At 43.3% G+C, this 21,466-nt stretch overlaps 1 protein-coding gene across 2 annotated transcripts in view; it reads left to right on the plus strand.

The window, feature by feature from the left end:
- The window catches only part of Ptprg (protein tyrosine phosphatase receptor type G), a 671,028-nt gene that overhangs the window by 633,915 nt on the left and 15,647 nt on the right, over positions 1-21,466 (plus strand). For both annotated transcript variants that reach the window (XM_032918016.1, XM_032918017.1), the window contains 10 exons: positions 7,134-7,230; positions 9,849-9,931; positions 10,122-10,256; positions 11,108-11,242; positions 12,877-13,049; positions 14,428-14,563; positions 15,148-15,294; positions 17,863-17,956; positions 18,963-19,039; positions 19,567-19,695. In XM_032918016.1, coding sequence (XP_032773907.1) covers positions 7,134-7,230; positions 9,849-9,931; positions 10,122-10,256; positions 11,108-11,242; positions 12,877-13,049; positions 14,428-14,563; positions 15,148-15,294; positions 17,863-17,956; positions 18,963-19,039; positions 19,567-19,695 — 1,206 coding nt within the window. The remainder of the gene's footprint in view (positions 1-7,133; positions 7,231-9,848; positions 9,932-10,121; positions 10,257-11,107; positions 11,243-12,876; positions 13,050-14,427; positions 14,564-15,147; positions 15,295-17,862; positions 17,957-18,962; positions 19,040-19,566; positions 19,696-21,466) is intronic.

Consider the following 21,466-nt stretch of genomic DNA (forward strand, 5'->3'; position numbering starts at 1 on the left):
ACACAGCCTTCCGATTTTAAGAGCTGGTGTGTAGGAAACAAGGTAGAGAAATGGCGGGTCCCTCGCTGCCAGCTCTGGGTCCCGTGCCAGTTCAGCAGTGACAGGGTGTCAATGAGGAGCTATTAAACAGACTGCCCTTTTCTTCACTGAAGCGCATCCCTGGCAGCAGGGCCTGTGTGGAGCAGGGCACACTTTCATGGCGGCTCAGCTGTCTTCTAGCTGTAGGGGTGAGTGGGTTTCTCTTTCCGTTTCTACTGTGTAAGGGAAATGGTGGTAAAGGTCCTTCCTCGCCCCACCTCTTCTCGCACAATTGGATATGGGACTCAAATAAAGGAATGGGGAGTCAGCACTTGGGGACCATGAGGGACACATACAGCTCTGAGGTGCATTTATCTTGCATGAACAATGAGAAAAATGGGAGCAGAGGCCCTGTCTCTATGCAAATTTGGAATCCCCAAGGGCCATCAGAAAGGCAATTATATTGGCATCCCAGGTTAAATTAAGTTTTTCTCTGAGGTTCTTTTGTTGTTAGTTTTGTACGGTTTTTGTTTTGTTGTTTTTGGTTTGGTTTGGGTTTAGGTTTTTATTGGAAACAGTGATAGCAATGGTGGTAGAGAGAGGGGAACTTGGCTTTTGTGGAAGGAACAAATACTTGTCAAGTATTTAATGCTGCTATTGTACGCTGACCTCCAAAAGTGCCTATTCTATGACAAAGAACAGGCTTAAGTCAAGCATTTTGTATTCATGAGGACAGCAAATGTGTGTGCTGTTAAAGTGATTTAGTTCAATTGACTGTTGGCTGGATGACTGAGCAACAACATTGCAGCGTTTAACGATGTTGATGGTATTCAGGACAAACATTTATCCTCCAGAGAACAGAATTTGATCAGGATGATCAAATGCAACTCCGGTTTCTCAATTATTTATGATTTGAGACCCTAGTGCTATTCATCACAGCTGGGTTTGACACCATTTAATTATTCAAAATAATCAACTACACCTCTGTATACTTGATCTGACTCAAAGATGGGCTTTGCTCTATCAAAATCATGCCTAAGAACAAATCCTGGGCATTTATTTGTGGCCTATTTCTATCCTAGAAATATTAACACAGTGGGTTGACGGTTTAATCACCTAGCATCAGTACCGTGAGCTGGTAGTTAATGCAAGTTGGCTGGAGAAGCTAAGCAGAAGCAGCCACCATACTTGTATTAGCATCTCCTGACTCCACTGGGGAAAATTGAAAGCTGAATTACTTCAAAGAGGAAGGATTCTTCTGGAAAAAAAAATAATAAAGCATTGACACAGAGCGCAGAATGATGAGACCCGATATACTGTGACCTTTAAATTTTACCAAAGCTTTGAAGGATCGTTAAACACAAGCACTTTCCATTTTAGTAACCTTGCTAAAGGGGAAAGGTAGTAACAAGCCATGTGAGAAAGTAAGGGTATTTTATAAACAGAGATAGTAGCTGACCATGTAAGGAAGGGCCAAAAAAGGGATATTGTGTAATAGGAAGAATAAATAAGTAATTAAAATGAACCCACTATCATGGCCAGAGAGTATAAGCTCATCAGCGGATCTCCATCCACTGTGAGGAACAACCAAGGCCAGGTCTTGCTTTGCACAGTGTATTACATCACTCATTTCTTTGATCTCATTTCTCGATGACCTCACTGTAAAGTTGAAAAAAAATCTTTACCCAGAAGGAAACCAAGATGTTGGGTGGCCAGGTTTTGAAAGGGCAGCAGCAGGGGTTGAAACCATTGTTGTCAAACCCCAAGCCATTGGTAAAACCCCAGTAGCTTCCAGACTCAACAAAGTAGGGTCCTGTAATGAGCTAGAGTCAAGAAAAATAAACAAGGTTGTCATTGACTGTCATGCATCCATGCCTTGGCAAAAAAAAATAAAATAAGATGGAGATATTTGGGGGCCCTCTCCTATGTGTGTTAGGCAAGGAGTACATGATCTTTCTGTTACACAACCTTTTTAGCCCCAAATGTGGCTTACAGAAGTCCTACTCAACTCAGCATTTGATAACTTCCAGTTATCATCAAATCACTGATCTTTGTGACACTATCAGCTAGTCCATGTGTGTGTGCAACGTACAAAAATGAATTAGAACAGTTCCATTTGGTGGTGCTGGGAGGAGACCACGGAAAGAGAAATGAGCTAAAGCAAACTGGAGGTCTAGCACTTCACGAGGCTTTCCAGTTGTGTAGTGAGAGGCCCCGTGAGTTTTGACTGGCTATTTCAGTGCTGGTTATCCTTGCCTCATCTGGTGTTTGAATCTTGGGGTTAAAAAAAAAAAAAGAATGGGCGGGTAACTGTCATATTTTAAGGATGCTGTTGCTGGGGCGTGGGGAGTGGGAACAGCCTACTTGAGAAACTTTTGAGTCTTTGTCTAGAGGTGAAACCAAAAGCCAGCGTTTCGTCTTTACCAGATACATCGTGAACAGTCTCCGAAGCTGGGGACATTATACCTCTCAAAGATTCTGCAGCCTGTGAAACCCAGAGTGTGTCTCTTCTTGGGCTAGTGTCTCCTGATCCTGATCTCCTGGCTACCTGAACTGACTTGTTCATTAGGCTTCCTGGACAGTGGCCTTCCCAGAGTGGCTTGGTTTTGTGTTTTTTGTTTTTTAAATATCAGAAGTCTCTTTCCCTGCCCCCATAATCATATTGTGGAAGGCTTCTTACAGTACAGCGGCTGGCTAATACAAGGGGGTTAGAGGAATCAAAAGTTTAAAGGCTGGACATGGAGATGAGGCCAGAGGTCCATAGCCCTTGCCACAATCCTTTGGGGACGGACTTGGCTCCAATTAACTACTGAGCTAAATGGGGACCAGTTGTTCATCTTAAGTCAAGAATATAAAGCTAGTGCACCTGAGCCCATGCACCGAGGGACTAGTGGCCCCATTGTTTTCTGTCACAAATGGAGACTTCAGTGACTGCTGCTGAGGTGGAACAGGAAAGTCCCTGGAAAGAGATGTCATACTCCACAAACACTGAGGGGTGGCAGAAGCTGACCCTGGGGGAGCTTCTGAACATACGGCAGACTGTGTATTTGATCTTGAATGTTAAAGAAACATTTGTTTGTTTGATTTGGTTTGGTTTGGTTTGGTTTCCCAAGACAGGGTTTTTCTGTATAGCTCTCCCTGTCCTGGAATTTATTGTGTAGATAGACCAGGCTGGCCTCAAACTCAATAGGAAATAAAGCCTTTCTTCCCCAAATTACTTTTGGCCATGGTGTTTTACTAAGTGAAAGAAACTTTAACTAAAGACACTGACATACACAGAAGACACTTCCTCCTCTCAGCGGGCAAAAAGAATTCATACACTTAAAAAAATAATCCTTCTGAATTCAAGATTTATAGTGATTTGACATAGGGATATTAGTACAAAATACAAAGCTTACTGGAGAGATATGATCAGTATCTTGAAAAATGCCAACTGCCGTCCTGTGGAGAAGCCAGATTCAGTGGGACTGAAGGAGATCCACTTGACCTCTGCCTCCTTAGTGCTGGGATTAAAGGTGTGTGTCGTCACCACCTGGCTAAGAAATGTGTTTTAAATCCTTATCAGGAAAAGTAACTGTTTAAGTAAAGCCTTTTATAAAAAGGGGCTGGGCAATTTTATCAAACGTTATGACCTTGTGCCTGAAAAGAATTTTATTTTATAGACCAGCTGTGGGATGGTAAAAAGGGGTAGCTTCTGGGAGCAAAGACTAAGGGTTTGGAGAGTAGGGGTGGAGAGATGAATGGTGGTAAAGGTCCTTGAGGAAACATGCCACCTTCCTGAAGAGCACAGAGTGAAGGCTGTCTGAGGTGAAGCCATCTTCCTGAAGAACACAGAGTGAAGGCTGTCTGAGGTGAGGCCACCTTCCTGAAGAGCACAGAGTGAAGGCTGTCTGAGGTGAGGCCGACTTCCTGAAGAGCACAGAGTGAAGGCTGTCTGAGTTGAGAACAGAAGCTGATAGAAGAACCCGAAAGGGTGTCAAAGGAATCCTAAAGGTTCCTGCACTGAAAGAAAGTCAGATTTAACAGCCCAGGACAAGATGGTGAAGGCACAGCTTAGCAAACCTTGTTGAGGACCAGCTCTCTGTTGGCCTGTAACAGCTCTGGACTAGTCATGACCCCATAATGCATCACACTGTTTGTAGGTCATTCCCCTGAACACACCACGTCCAGAGGATTTTCTCCCGGTTTGTTGGGTCATCTGAAAATAGGTAAGTAGTAGTTGTTTGAATGGTGCCACAAAAAGGCAGGCTGGCAGGCCTTCGAAATGCCCCACAGATGGCCTCTCCCCACAACAACGCCAAGCAGGAGGAGATCCAGCCCGGTACATCTCCCAAGCAGAATTCTGCCAATAGCAAATGATAGTCTTTTCACGTTTGATTATTAACTTTATTTTTTCCTTTCAAGCCCACTGTTTTGTCTTGGCCCTCCTCTGTGGGTGTGAATGTGTCGATATTCAGAATATCTACTTTTAGAATTCTAGATTTGTTATATAGACCATAAAGTCTTAGTCTTAAAATTCTCATCAAAGTGCTAACTAAATAGATAGTTTCCTGTCCATACACCATCGGCCAGGGTCACTTTAAAAGATGCAGCACCTATTAAAACCACACTAACTTTGAAATGCTAGTTCTGGTAGAGAAAAGACACTCTAGGATCACATAATAGGATCAGCACCTGAATCAGCCATAAAACAAAATCAGAAGGCCTTAGCCAAACCCACGAGTTCTAATAAAAGCAGACCTAGGATTACTTAACAATTCTTTATTTTATGTCATTTGCATAATTAGAAACATGCAATAGAGACAATACTTCAGACCAGGGGTTTTAGAAAACAAAACAGATTGGATTGGCTGCCTCAAATGATTGCTTTACAAATGCAGCCCTAGTCAATTGCCGTCCATTGTAACAGAGGCCCAGCTCTGTCCATGGCTAGGGTAGTCAGATCCACAGAACAGGGAGGAGAAGAAAAAAAATCAATAGACGATGAATCTCAAACTAAAGAACTCAAGGCTAAGATCTCTCAGTATGAAATATCTGACCATCTCAGCCTTAAAGGGTACCTGCCCAAAAGCATGACTTTCACCTGGCAGCAACAGGGTGTTGACTTGTCTCTGGGGTTTGTGTCGAGAGTGAATTGATGCTCTTCATTCAGGATGCAAACCCATTTCTGAAATGTGTTGCCTTACACTGCGCTCAAGCTTTTAAAGAAACTCCAAAAAGCAAGTCCCAGTATTCCCAAGTAGAATTAGCGTTGCTGTGTCTTGGCCAATGTTGAGATAGTAGGGTCATGATCTTGTACCCATACATACCTTTTCTTTTCATTTTAGAGATGAGAGCTAATGGCCCTTTAGACCACGGCTTACAAAACTGAGTCATAAACTAGAAAGAACAGAAGATGGCAGAATTTATCACACTTAGTAGGGGTAGGAAACAGATGAGAATCACCTGACACTTACTCCTGAAGAGATCGAGCATATTGATGCCTATGGGGTCTTTTCCTCGGGACAGCTGGGAGGATATACATTTATGAAAAACTGAATATATGCTTCCAGGTATTGGAGACTCAATAATATGGCTCCTTTGATACGATCACAACCCTTTGTACCTCGTTGTTTTACCTCAGAGATGCTCTTTGTGGACAGGGGCCTCCTCCCTAGGAAATGCTTTGCCATCCTCTAAGACGTTCAGTGTTAGAACATCATGCTGTTAACATGCATAGATAGTCTGCCATGGATAAAACATTGCCCTGGCGATCTTGTGACGTTGTTCCTGGTCTTAGCAGCAGCTACGTACTGCTACTGACTTCCTTATTCATTAGCTCAGTATCTCTCTGTGTTAGAAGCATTCAGGGCACAAGAATTTAGCTTTTTAGCCACCTCATATTGGGCCAATAGATGTTTGTATCGAGGGGGCTGGGATAGTGGAGTAGTCTTGCTCCTACACCACTGTTTTTCTACTGAAAGTTCAGGTGACTAAACCTAGAGTTCACAAACAGTTAATCAAGGCCAACATATCTGAGCCAGTCAAGAGAATTAGTTGGGCTAAACATGAGTGTTATTTCAAACAGACTTTTTAGCTTGTGGAGTTCTGTCTGTGAAACGAGGCCAGGCAGCCTCCAAGCACATTGCAAATCCTGGTGTATTGTCCTTCTTGGAAGCTCCTATGCATCCTGTAAGACTCCAGTGAATTGCCACGTCCTATTTTAAGCCTCCTTGGTTCTTCTATTTTTATTCCCATATTTTTTCCTCGGGCCTCTTCTCTGTTGATCACATTTGGCTAACAGTCTTTTTTCTTTCTTTTTCTTTCTTATAGACTATGGTTTATTTAAAAAGAGATTCTTTTGTATCTCAGACTCTAAAGGAGATAATGCTTTGTACCACCCAAATACCAGGTCAAAAGTGGGTGAATGATAAAATAGTACAGGACGAAGCCAAATTCACATTACGCTCATGCCTGCTTGGTGACAGCAGTGCTCAGATCTGATTGAGTTGGAGGGAACAACGGTACTGTAGGGGCTGGGTAGAGCCTTAGCCTCTCGCACTCTATAGCTGTGTCTGTATGTATGAGTGTAGGCATCGAGCAGGGGAGGAGTCATACCACCTAAGATGATGTCAGATAATGAGAACTGCTACATTTGGTGGCTTCACCATAATACCAGTGCCATAAAGTATACTTAGACAACCCTAGACAGAGTAGGTCAGTCAGTCCACATGATGCCAGTCAGTCCACATGACCTTGTGATGCAGTCGAGATGCACCGGAAGCATGTGTATATGTAGTTTCCAGTATAAAAGGACATTCCGTTTTACAGGGTTGCGTGATGAATCTCAAGGTCACTGTAACATGACAATATTAAATTTTGTCCTCTGTGTAACGTGCTGTACCTTTTGTGATTGGTCGCGCTCTAGGTCTGTTTATTTCAACAGATGGCTTGATGTGTGTGTTAAGATACACCATAGCTTCCCTGGCTCTAGGCACTGAGCGTTCTTCAGCTCCAGTGTGGTCTTAGAGAAGAACTATCATTTATGTAGCCTATTCTGATGGCACGTTTCATGATGCACAGTGGCCGTTCCTGTTGATTTCTCATGTGTCTAAAACCTTGTTTTTCCTTCTCAGGAAGTCCAGCGATGTACAGCTGATATGAATATCACTGCAGAACATTCCAATCATCCAGATAACAAGCACAAAAACAGATACATCAACATTTTAGCATGTGAGTGATAACCTTTAAATTACCTTCTACTGTGAGGAAAATTAAGTCTTCATAAAAGCCAGACAGAACCAGAGTGCCGAGAAAGGCTGACAATTGAAAATTAATTCAACATAAGGTATATGTAATATGGCGGCATTCTTTGATGGGAGGAAGCAGGAGCCGACGAACGCACGTCCCTAACGAGAACCTGGGTGGTCAGTAGAGTGTGGTCCTTCTCATCTTTAACTCTTCTACACTGGCTGAGCTGAATTTTATCTCTTTACCATTGAACTTTATATACTGTGGGTTCCCTATATTCTGCTCATTCTTTGCCATTCCTTGATGGCACCCTCTAGAACAACCCTTCAAAAGACTGCCAACATCCCGCTTAGCCTGTGTTTTAGTGTTGGTGCCGTTTTTAAGATCCTTAGAAAGGAAGGCCATAGCAAGTTTACTCTTGCGTTTTTGTCTTTAGAGTCGTGGCTTGGGCATTCTCACTTAGGTCTTTGATCCACTTGGATTAATTTCTCTGTGTGTTCTGCGTTTGCTTACTATGGCTTAAGATTTACGGGATTCTCCCCCATTGGATTGGCTTAGCACTTTTATTGATACTCATCTTACTGTAAGGTCATGACTTACTCCTGATCCTGGATTCTCTTTCTGGTGTCTATGTGGGTTCTCTTGCCAGCACCACACCACAGTAATTATTGGCAGCTTTGTGGCAAAGTTTGGAACTGGGGAGACTAAGATTCTCCTGTTCGAGCTGTTTTAGCCCTTTGCGTTTCCGTATGAATGTTAGCACCCACTAGACTCTTACCCCATAGTGCTGAGCCAGGGTTCCGACAAGGACTGTACCAAATGCGAGATTAATTCTAGGACCACCGCCATTCTAATACCATCTTCGGGCTGTAAAGGTGGATGTCTCCCTACTTAGGTCCTGCTTCCTTCAACTGTGGTGTACACTTGTATTGCATAAGCTTTTGCATTCTTTGGGGAAAATTACTTATGTTTTATTGTTGGTTTTCTGAGATTTACTTAGAGACATGAGTACGGGCAATTTGCCTGCATAGATGTCTGTGCATCATGTACATGCCCACGGAGACCACAAGGAGGCATCAGATCTTGAAACTGGAGTGACAGACAGGTGTTTGACTGCCTGTGGGTACTCGGAATGGAACCCCAGTCCTCTGCGAGAGCAGAAAATGCTCCCGGTCTCTGCCCCATCTCTCAGCCCACCCTCACTTCATTCTTTTTGATGATTGTTGCAGACGAAAATGTTCAGTGTAAAGACATATGGGTGATTTTTTTATATATTGATTATAGCTCATGAAGCTCTGGCAGACCCATTCGTTCTGAATTATAATTCTCGTGAACTCCTCTGGGCTTCTGCGTACTGGATCATATTGTGCATGAATAGAGATCATTTTATTTGTCCCGATTTCTAAAAGAATGACAAGTTGATTCTCAGTAAGGACTATTGGTTTCATTTATCTGAGTGGGTAAAGAGGGGATGAAAAGGTGCAAGAAAAGTCTTTTCTTTCCCTTCGAGGCTTTGGGTGGATCAGGGTGACCAGTATTGCTGGTTGGCCCAATCAGCAGTCATTGTCCTTTGAATGTGAGCCTTTGTCCATAGACAAACCTTCTTATCATGAGTCTGGCAAGGGCACAGGACATCATTCTTCCCATATAGCAACCAGAAAGTACATGCAAAAATGGGGCAAAAAAAATTGATGAAACATTTGTATAAATTCATACAGGAATCATGTTGTTTATTGAGACAGGACCCCCAACTCAGTGTAATTTTGTCCAGCTTAGAACTTGCCATGTTGGCTGGTTTTGAACTCACAAAGATCCGCCAGCTTCTGCCCCCATGAGTTCTGGAATTTAAATGTTCCACCATCATACCCAGCTGGAAGAATTTTGCTGAAAGAACGTCCCCTCTGCCACACAGCGTCAGAGAGCTGGGTTCTTGTAGCCACTCCTAGTCTGTGCACATTGCCTGTCACGTTCATCTCCCCCTTTGTTCATGACTTTGTGTAGCAAAGGACACCAAAGCATTGTCACATAAAGCAGTACAATCAGATCCTAAATATGTCAGAGTCACGGTCTAGGAAAAGCTCTGCTTCTTTCCAATCCTTTGGTTCTGGGAAAGTGTCTGGAATCTATCCTTGCAGGGAAGGAAACACCCTACAGACATATGGGCATCATGGAAACTCACCTTATAAAAACATTGTTTAAACGTTTTTCAGTATATTTTGATTGTATTGTTTCCCCTCCCTCAATTCTTCCCAACATCCTTACCCATCCAACCTCATGCATTCTTAGTCATGTCCATATTCTCATTCCCCACCCCCATTTATAGTATTAGGTGGCAATAAAGGAATAGAGGTTTATGAGTCTGGTTTTAAAAAAAATGAAATTTTGAAGGATTGCAGAATTTCTATCAGTTTTATAAGAACTAGTAAAAGCCCTGATCTGTACTCCCTAAGCCCTGTCTAGAGTAGCAACAGCCATGCAGGGTTGGGATGCCTTTGAGGCTGCCTGCTTGTCTGGGCACCAGGTCGCCTTGAGTTGAGAATGCTGCCAGCCACTGCTGTTTTCAATCACACGTTTTTGTTTTTGTCTTTCCCTCCCTGTAGATGATCACAGTAGGGTGAAGTTGAGACCTTTACCAGGAAAAGACTCAAAGCACAGCGACTACATTAATGCCAACTACGTCGATGTAAGTCAGAAACCTTCTTAGACCTGTTTTGGAAAATGCAAGACTGCAGCAGAAGTCTTGGGTGTATTTTAGCAGCACACAGAAATGTTACTGAGAACACAGCCTGTTTGGTGTGGAGGGTCCTTGAATTATTAACCAGTCTGCCGTTCTCCCACTTTGATCTCACTTTGCGCTGTGTCAATCTTTGAAGGGTTACAACAAAGCGAAAGCCTACATCGCCACCCAGGGACCTTTAAAGTCCACCTTTGAAGATTTCTGGAGGATGATTTGGGAACAAAACACAGGAATCATCATCATGATCACGAACCTTGTGGAGAAAGGACGGGTAAGAGCCTCTTGCCTCACTGTCCATGTTTTGTGAATGAATGTGAGCTTAGCACGAGATCGCTGTAGGAGAGGAAGCCGACCAGGTGCGGAGAGACGGATGTGTTTTCTCCCCGTGGGTTTGCGTTCTCTGAAAGAGCTGAGGAGTCCTGAGTGCAAAGTAAATCTGGTAAACACAGGCGAGCATTAGGGTGTGCAGGGAAGCAAGTGAATGCAGCCTCTAATATGGAGGTTTTTAGAGTCTCTCACACACGAAGTGAGAAACAGACTCAAAGGAGGAGACAGACAGCAGCAAACGAGGACACTGGGAAATGTGGTATCAGGAGAAAACTGGGGGGAAAGCAGAAGCAAACCCCACTGACCATTGTGAGGAGTATAGCAGAGTGTGCTGTATTTTTAGCTTGTGGAGATCGTGCTGATTTAGGCTGGAATAAATACCACACCTCAGGAATCTATGGAATCCCTGCTCTGCTCCCAGTGACCTCAGATGGAACACAGATTCCCAAGTAGACTTCTGCAAGACCACCCCAAATATAAAACTGTTTCATAACACATTCTGGCCAGATTTTGTGTAGAGTTCCTTCTTAGGTCACCTCCCCACCCCCGTGTGTGTGTCTGTGTATCTATGTGTCTGTGTGCGTGTGTGTCTGTCTGTGTGTGATGATCATAAATACTTACCCATTTCCCAGGTAACGTTTGCAAACTTATCCCAAGTCATGAGTGCCTTCAGAGGCCACAGCCCTTAAGCACCTCGACCCCACGCATCTCTTTTTTAGTTTAGTTTTGTTTTAAGGCGATAATATCTGTGTCTTAATCACATCGTGTGAACATGCTACATTTCGCTCCTTGCAGAGAAAGTGTGATCAGTACTGGCCAACGGAGAACACTGAGGAGTACGGGAACATTATTGTCACACTGAAGAGCACAAAAGTACATGCCTGCTACACCGTTCGTCGCTTTTCAGTCAGAAATACAAAAGTGAAAAAGGTGTGTTCTAGTGCTGGGCGAGCTGTGACCAGTACTGCCCGGTAAAGGCAGACTGAGCTTTTACGGCATTTTTCGAAACTCCCTTTCTGAGATAGCGTCTCATAGAGCTCAGACTGGCCTCTAACTGACTGCGTATCTAAGGTTGTTGAGTTAGTCCTCCCATCTGCACTCAATTGTAAGTGTGAACAACCATACCGGGTTCATACATTGCTAGGAAGAAAACCCAGGGCTCTGTCCACTGAACTATCCAACCCTGTACCATTTTGCCAGATACGTGCGCATCCTGTACAAGGTATTGACGAAGTGCAGAAGACCAGTTAGGTGGCCTGACTAGCTTCTTTCCTCTCCATGAACCTGGCTTCATAGTGATATCCGCTTGTGAATTTTGCTTTTTTGATAGCTTCAAGGCTATTTCCCAGAGTATCCCAAGGATTTCTGGCCCCACAAGATAATTATTTAAAACTTATTTTCAGTAAGAATGGGAAGTGGCTGCTACATAAATTGAATCCTCTTTCAGAACTGAACAGTGACAAGTTGACCATAGTGTTTGAGTTCATGTTTTGTCATGTGACTTGACCATAGCATTGCATTTTATAAACTAATAGTACCCTGAGATTCATGATGTAGAACAGCCACTTTCAAGTTACCTCAGTTTTTATACCCCCGCCTGCCCACGCCCCAATCCCCTGTCACAACAAGAGTCACCACAGCAGTATTTTGGGATCTGAAATAGCTCAGTGAGAAAGTACACTCGTGACAGCCTTGAGTGTGGCAGTTGTCTGCAGCAAGGCCAATTGGTCTTTATGTAGCCAAACAGTAGCCTCCTTGCCATAGAAAACCCCACACTTACTCAGCTCTGAGGCTCCCCTGTACCCTCAGGTTAACGGCCCTTCCTCCATACAGTTATGATTAGCATTAGCCGCACTGTTCTAAATCAGCAGCACCAAGTATTCTGTACTGTTCAGCTGCAGGATGGGTCTAGCCAATCAGTAATCATTCTAAAACCTACAGAGCTTGTAGGAGCTCTTCAAGTACTCAAACGGGTCTGGCTGCCCTTCTTTGATAATAGCTTGAGAGAAAGAACATAGTACGTGGTCTGCGTGTCCAATGTATAGGTTGGGTCAGTGAAACTGTAAAAAGTCGGCTCCTGAATGGAAATCGGAAGGCAGTCTGTAAACAGTCGTGTGTGAGAGAGACAGAGAGCAAGGCGTGACCCTGACTCTAGACCTTACTTCACAGCTCCCCCTTCCTGTGGAAGGCATGGTAAGGAGAACCCTTCTAGAGGAGGTCCAGGGGAGTGGTGGTGAAGACCAAAGAATGGCGGATGAAAGTAAAGAGCTCAGGAGGGTAGCAAGTCAGAAAGGGAGACCATGTGGGAGATTTCAAAGGTGCTTTAGTTGTTCTAAGTCCAAAACCCCAGTGGAGGTGTTGAATGTTCATTTGTGGAATGATTTTATTCTTCTCGTTTGAGAGATATGAATGTTACCGTGTTACTGTGATCACAAACAGGAAATAATTTAGCCCCAAAACAGTAGTTTAAAGAATGAGATCTGAGGCTGTTTCCTGATCTTTTGTACTAGTAACCATTTCCCTAAACCCAGGGGTTCAAGGTGCCTTTTTACACATTTCTACAGGGCCAGAAGGGAAACCCCAAGGGTCGTCAGAATGAGAGGACGGTGATCCAGTATCACTACACACAGTGGCCTGACATGGGAGTTCCTGAGTATGCCCTCCCAGTCCTGACCTTTGTGAGAAGGTCATCGGCAGCCCGGATGCCAGACATGGGCCCCGTGTTGGTGCACTGCAGGTAGGGTGAGCATGCGGAGGGAAACGACTGGGCGATTTGAGCCTTGTGACCTTGGCCTGTGCTCAAAGCACAAATAGAGTTCCCGTGATTCTCTCTGAGAACCGGGTAAGCTTGGCACAATTATGAATAACTTCACTTCTGTTGCACGGAAACTTCATCTGGATAAAAAGGGAGAAAGAAATCTGTAGACTTGGGGGAAAATCTGTTTGACTGACTATCAAGTTTTTGATGAAATGGTTTTACTAAGGTCCCTACTACTATATGGGAATTGTGGCCTCAGCCTAATAAAATTTGAACACAGAAAAGAGTTCCGTGACAGAGATTCTAATCTCTCTCTAAATGGCCTTTCTGAGGGATCCCTCTAAATAATAATCACCATCATGGCATGTATAAAATGGCTCTTTTCATTTCTAATTTATATGTGTTACATAGACTACCTCTTAGAGAAACTCTTGAAAACAGTTCTTACTGCCTCTGAACTAACTGAAGCAACTTTAGATGGCTGCTTAAATGCCTTTGTTATGTTTTGCTTACGATTGTCCCTGCTTTAGCGTCCAAGTTATTTACTCTGTAGCTAATGTTGCACAGCTGCTCAGCATATTCTAAGCACGTCTGTGAGAGTGCCCTTGTGTTTTCACACAATAAGACGTTTGCAGGGGTTGAGATCCGACCTTTGTTTAAAGCCTTACGAAAACCCTACCTTTTTGCTAATCCATTCTGCAACCGGCAGTGGAAATCCATCTGTCAAACAGCTTGGGTTTTGTGCTGGATGAGGAACTTCCTCAAAGCATTCTGCAAAAATAAACCTACCATGAGACACTAGACAGTTCAGGTCCTGGATATCTCTTATAACAGGGATTAAGAAAATAACTACAGAAAGTCCTGGACATCCCAGTCTCCTCTTATACTAAAGGAAAATGCCCCTCAAGTAGAATTTCTCTATTACTAAGAGCATTAGTTGGTTTCTGGGTTACGTGGGCCAGAGGCAGGCTGTGAGAGTTATACCAAAAGGGATTTAATGAGAGAGCCAGAGAGCCATGGGCAAGAGAGAGCACCCTGCCCAGGCCTCAGCTGCCTGCTTCTCCCGTGAAGACAGTTACTGTATGACACCTCCAGCCTCACGGCTTGGCTTGAGCTGCAGGAAAGCCAAGAAGGCAGCTGTAGCAGATTCGTCATCCTACAGTAAAAAAGCATTCTGTGTTCTTCCTCAAGTCTGGATGGTGGGACGTGTTCAGGTTATATCTATGAAGAGCCTATGTCATTTCTAGTAGGCTGTTGGGGAACGGGCTGTTTCTTAGTTCGTGGGCATTCACATTGTATTTTGTTAGGGATACCACTGGTTTTAATAATCCAAGCTGAACACTTCCATGTCTTACAGCGCTGGTGTGGGCAGGACAGGCACCTACATTGTCATAGACAGCATGTTGCAACAGATCAAAGACAAAAGCACAGTTAACGTTCTGGGGTTCCTGAAGCATATCAGGACACAGCGGAACTACCTCGTCCAGACTGAGGTAAGAGGTAGCCACAAGGATGTCTTAGAAAGATTAAAGCAAATCGAGGGGACAGACTCATTCCCTGAGATGTTGAAGGAATATATGGGTTTGTACTCGAGATATCTGAGGGGCACACTGTTCTCTAGATCATAGCTTTCCATCTCTGTCTTAGGACGCTTAGGAACCAGTGACCATAATACCACGTCGTGCTCTAGGTCCCAGGGAGTTCAGCATGCTGTCTTTCCCACATGTTTAAATAGGTGGAAAAGGTTGGTTCTTACGCTCTTTATTGAGCATGTGTTTGTAGCTGTGTGCTATTACTGAACCACCTGGTCTAGATGTGGTAGGAAAATACAGAGCTAAACTTAGCATAGGTCTCTACTCCAAAGTAAGTTAAGCCAGTGAATACTGGGGTCACTGGCTAGCTACAAATGCTTAGGGAATTCACTGTCAGTCCCTCTTCAGAGCAGTATTAATCCAAAGTCAACTTTATGAATGGGAGGGTGTCCCCTGGCAGATCCTCCCACTGTCCACCACAGTTTATGAATGGGAGGGTGTCCCCTGGCAGATCCTCTTACTTTCCACCGCTGTGTACCCTTCAGGAGCAGTACATTTTCATCCACGATGCCTTGTTGGAAGCCATTCTCGGGAAGGAAACTGAAGTATCCTCAAGTCAGCTACATAGCTATGTCAACAGCATCCTCATACCAGGAGTGGGAGGAAAGACACGGCTGGAAAAGCAGTTCAAGGTAGTGCCGTGAATGGTGTCTTTAGTGAAAACAAGGAGTTAGAAAATGTCCTGAATTTGGGTCATTATTCATGGAGATGCTGAAATGGGGTATTGTTTTTTACTCCTTAACTGTGATGTGAAGGCAAGGTCTGGCCATGTGTGCATGCAGAATACACGCTATATTCAGTAGGTGTGGCAATACAGAAGGAGGTTTTCACCACGTGTATATGTCGTATTACAAGTAGATGTGGCACAGAGCTTTACTTTCCTTTGAGAGCTGCTGATGACTTTATCTCAATGTGTCCTCTAGCCACAAGACATAAGACTTTCAGTCAGTCGTCTGGCCCCCAGAATAATGATTTCGGGTTTTTTTTCCCCCCTCAGAAGCATTCAATAATACTTTTATTGAGGATTATTTGATCCAGGAGTGGTAGCACATGCCTGCAATCCCAGCGTTCAGGCCTAGGTAGAAGGCTTACAAGTTCAAGATCAGCCCGTTAATAGTGTAAAAACTTATCAGGAAGAGAAAGGGAAGAGAGGCGTGACCATCTGTGTCCATATTGTGGTGAAAACATACATCTTTGGAAAACCAGAAGGCAATTGGGAAAGTAAAAAGGTGCTACTATAGAATGGAGACTAGCTTTAGTTATTTTAATGGAGCAGAAAGCCCAGTGGTAGTGAAGGTTTGTGTAGTCGAAGGTAGACTACTGAAGTCATTGACTGGAACTTTCGAACACCGTCGTCCCAGTGACTTTCCTTTCTCTTAGCCTCTCCCTGCCTGGTTGAAGTTTTAGAGCTGCGTTCTGTATGTAATCTCCTTATTCCATATCAGAATGGAAAGGATGACTTTTTATGAAAGTTTTCATGGAAAAACTTGTCCTAGACTCATGAGACATCGAAACAAATGATACCAAATGGTAGGAAATGAAAAACAAGTTCATTTGACTGAGTTCGATCCTAGCGGCAATTCCAAATTCTTAGTTCTCGGTTGGGGATTTGGCTCAGTGGTAGAGCGCTTGCCTAGCAAGCGCAAGGCCCTGGGTTCGGTCCCCAGCTCCGGAAAAAAAACAAAAAAACAAAAAAACCAAAAACCAAAAACCAAATTCTTAGTTCTCCTCTTAACAGCCTCACTACTGTAAAACTACTTGAGATAATTAATAGATGGCACCGTATTATTTTGATTGTGAAAAATGGGTCATCACAAAGTATTAGGTACCAAAATTTCTGTATGTTTTACATTCCCACTATATTTGAAGATTTCAGAGCCTGAGGAAGGTTTGAATGTGAAAACGAAAAGTGAACAAACTCATCTCATTTTGTCTATCTTGACACAAAAACTGTTTACATAGAGTCAAAAAAAATAGGATCATAGAATAATTAGACCATCCTTACATTAAGAGCATCCTTACAGTAAGTATCTGAAATCCAAAATGCTTCAGACTCCAAACCCTTCTGCCGGCCAACATGGTGTCATGCAGGCCATTTCCCACTACAAAATTGTGTGTATCTGTTTCACGCACAAAGAAAAGTGAAATTACCATCATGCTATGTGTATGAATGATAAATAAATTTCATGTCTAGATGATTCCAGTTCCTAAGATATCTTATTATATGTAACAATAGATACATAAATGATAGACAGACAGGGTATTCCCAAATATTAACTCTCAATCTGTGCTTTATAGAATTTACCCAACAAACTTGTCTTTTCAAATATTGGGAAAACAGACAATTGGGTCTTTTAAAGCACTAAGCACTTGCAGAAACTCAATACTAAAAATAAGCTTTGAGGTCCAGGACAGTGGTAGCAATGCAGTTGGAGAGAGCGTTCTCATGTATTTCTGTCAGACAGAAACCCTGCTCTCCTTTCAGCTGATCTCACCACGCCATGCACACATGACATGTGCACACACGTAACATACCACAGACATTTTCTTCAGTGGTATAGTCACTGGTACGTACATTGACTACCATATGGCCCACACCCTAGGAAATAACCTCCCACTCATGCTATTCAAGCAACTTTAATTAAACTGAGCGGATCTCTCTCTCCCTCTCTGTCTCTCTCTGTCTCTCTCTGTCTCTGTCTCTCTCTCTCTCTCTCTCTCACACACACACACACACACACACACAGAGGGAATTTTTTTGTGAGGAAGGACTCTAAGAGGGTCATGAGGATGAAAATGACCAAAATATATTTCTAGACATGTATGAAACTGTCGAAGAGTTGTAAACGAAACGGAACTAAGCCTAGTTACATAAGCAAGAGCAATCACAGGGCTGTCCACAGAAATATGCAGAGAATTGAGAGGTATGCTCAGATCTTAATTAGATTAAGTAAATTGCAGTGTAGATCTGAATAGTATAGGCTACTGAGGAATCAACAAATTCCCAACAGCAGTGGCTCCATAACCAGAAAAATCCAGCAGACACAAGCCAGGCGACTCAGCAGAGGCCCGTGAGTGAAGCTCGAACGTTCTTTGGGGTACAAAAATCTCTATCGTTTTAGTCTGGCTGGGTTTCAGATTCTTGCAGGTAGTAGTGAGTGTGCCTTCGGATGGTGACAAAAAGCGGTGCTCTTTTTCAGCTGATCACACAGTGTAACGCAAAGTATGTGGAATGCTTCAGCGCCCAGAAGGAGTGCAACAAAGAGAAGAACAGGAACTCTTCTGTCGTGCCAGGTAAGACATCGGCCTAGCCACTGGGTGTACGAGGAGTTCTAAAGTTCACTGTGCATACTGTGTAAGGACACAGCCCTTACCTGAGGAGATGTTATACAATCCATTCAACCTAGGCAGTTTAAGGCAAATAGATGTGGTGGATTTGGACGCCAGCAAATCATGTGGCCTATCCGACTTGAAATCTGGTTTTGATATGCCTCAAAATGTCATAGTATTTCAACTTGAAAAATGGACCTAGAGAGATGGCTTGGGAGTTAAGAACATTAGCTGCTCTTACAGAGGACGCAAGTTCAAGTCCCAGCTCACAACTCTCTGTAACTCCAGTTCCAGAGGACTCGACACAGACATACATGTAGGCCAAGCACCAAATGTATATTAAATAAATAAATAATTTGAAAAATGGTGATAATGCTACTATCCCTGTGGCACTAAGACTTTGGGGTCTTAGATTAACCCGGACTAATGAGGTTTAATTGGAACCGCGTCATTGAATCATTCTGGATCTGTGCCCTCTTGACTTGTGATGACCTTTGGATGCATAACTCAGGACTTAGCAGAGAATACTTTGTGTGCCCTATAAATACAGGCATTTTTTGATCCCAGGAATGCTCTACCTCTCTTGAAAAGGGTCAGTGCTCTCTACGGCCTTCATGGAGAGAAGGGCACGTAGGGGTTGAAACAGCAGAACGAAGTGCAGTATGCTATGTAATTGGAGAAACATAACAAACCAGGGTCAGGTTCTCTGAAACACCTTTCCGTGTTTTACTCTAATAAGCTGTGAAATCTTTTCCCGCAGTTCAATTTTTCTCCTACACTGTCTTGACTACCCAGGGAAATTTTCATTCAATACCCTCCTTGCCGGATAACACTTTAGCTTGTTTAAATACGTAAGTCTTAGAAAGGAGCCAGGCAGTCGCACCATTCACCTGGTAGAGCCCAGGAAGAATTGCCAGTGCCTGAGAACAATAAGGCAAACGTGGTGTTATTGTTTCTTTCCATATGATAGCTGAGCGCGCTCGAGTGGGACTCGCACCGTTGCCCGGGATGAAAGGAACAGATTACATTAATGCTTCTTACATCATGGTGAGAGTCGACTGTTAACACCTTTCAGTTTAATTGGCTGTATTTATGATTAAGGAGCGCATGCCACCCCTGTGACTGATTCCATTTTTGAAGTAATTTCTCAACATGTAACATCAAAAGTATAGAAATTTCTGCATCTTGAAACTTTTGACAAAAGGTGCCTGAGGGTGGGAATGCAAAAAAAAAAAAAAAACCAAATTAAGCCAAATGCTTCTTAAGGAATTAATTTTATTGTTAATTTCACCCATCTAGCTTTTAAATAAATGTTGAAATTGCTGTTAAGTAAAAAACAGCAGGGGTAACTTGAAGTGAATTGCATGTGGAGAGAAAATTGTCTGCATAGTGTTCACAGAAGTACAACTTAAAAATTAGCAATGGAACTGAATGCCTTCCTCAATTTCTTTTTTTTTTTTTCTGGTTTTTAGGGTAGCCAAAATAATGCTGCCTTGTTTCACGAAACGTTATTTACTTCCACAAACTTATAACGACACATGCAGTCACTAATTCTCCCTCTCTCTTAACGGTAGGGCTATTACAGAAGCAATGAGTTCATTATTACCCAGCATCCTCTGCCACACACTACGAAAGACTTCTGGAGAATGATTTGGGATCATAATGCGCAGATCATTGTCATGCTGCCAGACAACCAGAGCCTGGTAAGGGAAGCACATGTGCCGTATATTAACGAGCCCGTGAGGGCTACACACGCAATTTACCGCGGCGCCTTGCCGTGGGTAGTCGTGTCTGTGTGTGCTGCGAAGGGCGTTTTCATAAGTGCCGTCCTCCTCGTTTCCACACTCGGTTCTCCAAGTGCTGCTTATACTGCTCTTCCACCACGTGTGCTGGGTCAAGGCTTCGAAAAGTGACCTTTTGGGGCTGGAGAGATGGCTCAGTGGTTAGGAGCACCAACTGCCCTTCCAGAGGTCCTGAGTTCAATTCCCAGCAACCACATGGTGGCTCACAACCATCTGTAATGGGATCTGATGCTCCCTTCTGGTGTGTATGAAGACAGCTACAGTGTTCTCATATACAATAAATAAATAATTTTTTAAATGTTGAAAAAAAAAGAAAAGTGACCTTTTAGTAAACTGGTATAACCAGAATGACTTCTCGGTCACTGCATGCCCCTTTCGGAAACAGGTAGCTTATTCCATTTATGGTGTATGTGAACTGTATTTACCGTCTATGACCTAACTTATTTAATGGCTGGAGAAACTGAAGGAGTGACCTTGTTCAAGAGCGTGTGGCAGTAATTGACACTGGATTTGAGTCTATGTCATCTGTCTGTCTGAAGTCCATAATTTTTCCTATGTGTCCCATCCCACCACATCATAGGAATAGGTACTGATAATGTTTTCCCATTCCATAGGTTCCACAGCAGAGAGAAGCTAGGAGAAGCCATTTAGGTCCATCCTACAGGGGGGAATCTAAGCCTCTAGTTCTTTTCCCCTCCCTTCATGCTTCTCTGTTAAAGATTCTGTGTAGGAGATGGGTAAACCATTTAAAAGGCAGGATTACATGTTTCCGCTAAGATAGCCTGCACGTGTACGTTTCAGAAGTAGCTGGGTGTTAAAAAGTTATTCTGTAGACATGGTGCCTGCTGTAAGACAAAGAACAATGGGGAACAGCATCTGGCTGTCAGATCAATGAGTTTTTTAATTAAGAGAGGACAGCTTGTGTTTGAACACCCTAGTCTGGACAGTATGCGACTGTGTGCCCAGTCAGAGGAAGCTTCGCTCTGTCGAAGTTTGCTCCTCCTTCAGAATCCCAAGGCTGCTTCAGTACGATGGAATGGCAGAAAGGTTGAGAAGCTTAGGCTGAAAGCAGGAGTATTCGTTTTCAAATTAGCAACAGGGGCCATTCTGATCTGCATGTGGAAGGTGTTGAGGGCCGCAGCGGTTTTTTGGTGGGATGACCTGCTATTTTGTTACTGTCAGTTAATGAGGCTGTTCACCACCAAGGTTCTTCCCAGGATTCCTTTGTATAGGAAAACTAGGGAGCGATTAGAACCCAATAAGGAGATACGTGTTCTCCACATAGACTACATGACTGATGGGGAACACGGCATCTCCAGGTCTCTCTGAAGCCAGGCTAGAAGACTGCCTAAAGCAGGTATCCTGTTGTCGTGTTTCCACTACGGCTGTAACTGTACAACGGTCTCTTAAAAGTCTCTAATTCTAAAAACAATATTACCAACACCTTTATATTTAGATAATCTTATATCTAGATGATCTCTAGAACTTGGGAGATGAAAACAAGAGGATCAAGAATCTGAGATTATCATTAGCTATAAAGGAAATCAAAGTCCACCGTGTTTTATCAAGGCACAATCTGAAAAAGTATATAATATTAATAAATGTGTCAGTGAGGAGGAAAGATGGACAGTTTAAAATCCTGCGGGCCTTTATCTGTTGGGAAAACCTGCAG

Source organism: Rattus rattus, chromosome 12 (genome assembly GCF_011064425.1).
Source record: "Rattus rattus isolate New Zealand chromosome 12, Rrattus_CSIRO_v1, whole genome shotgun sequence".
NCBI lineage: Eukaryota > Metazoa > Chordata > Mammalia > Rodentia > Muridae > Rattus > Rattus rattus.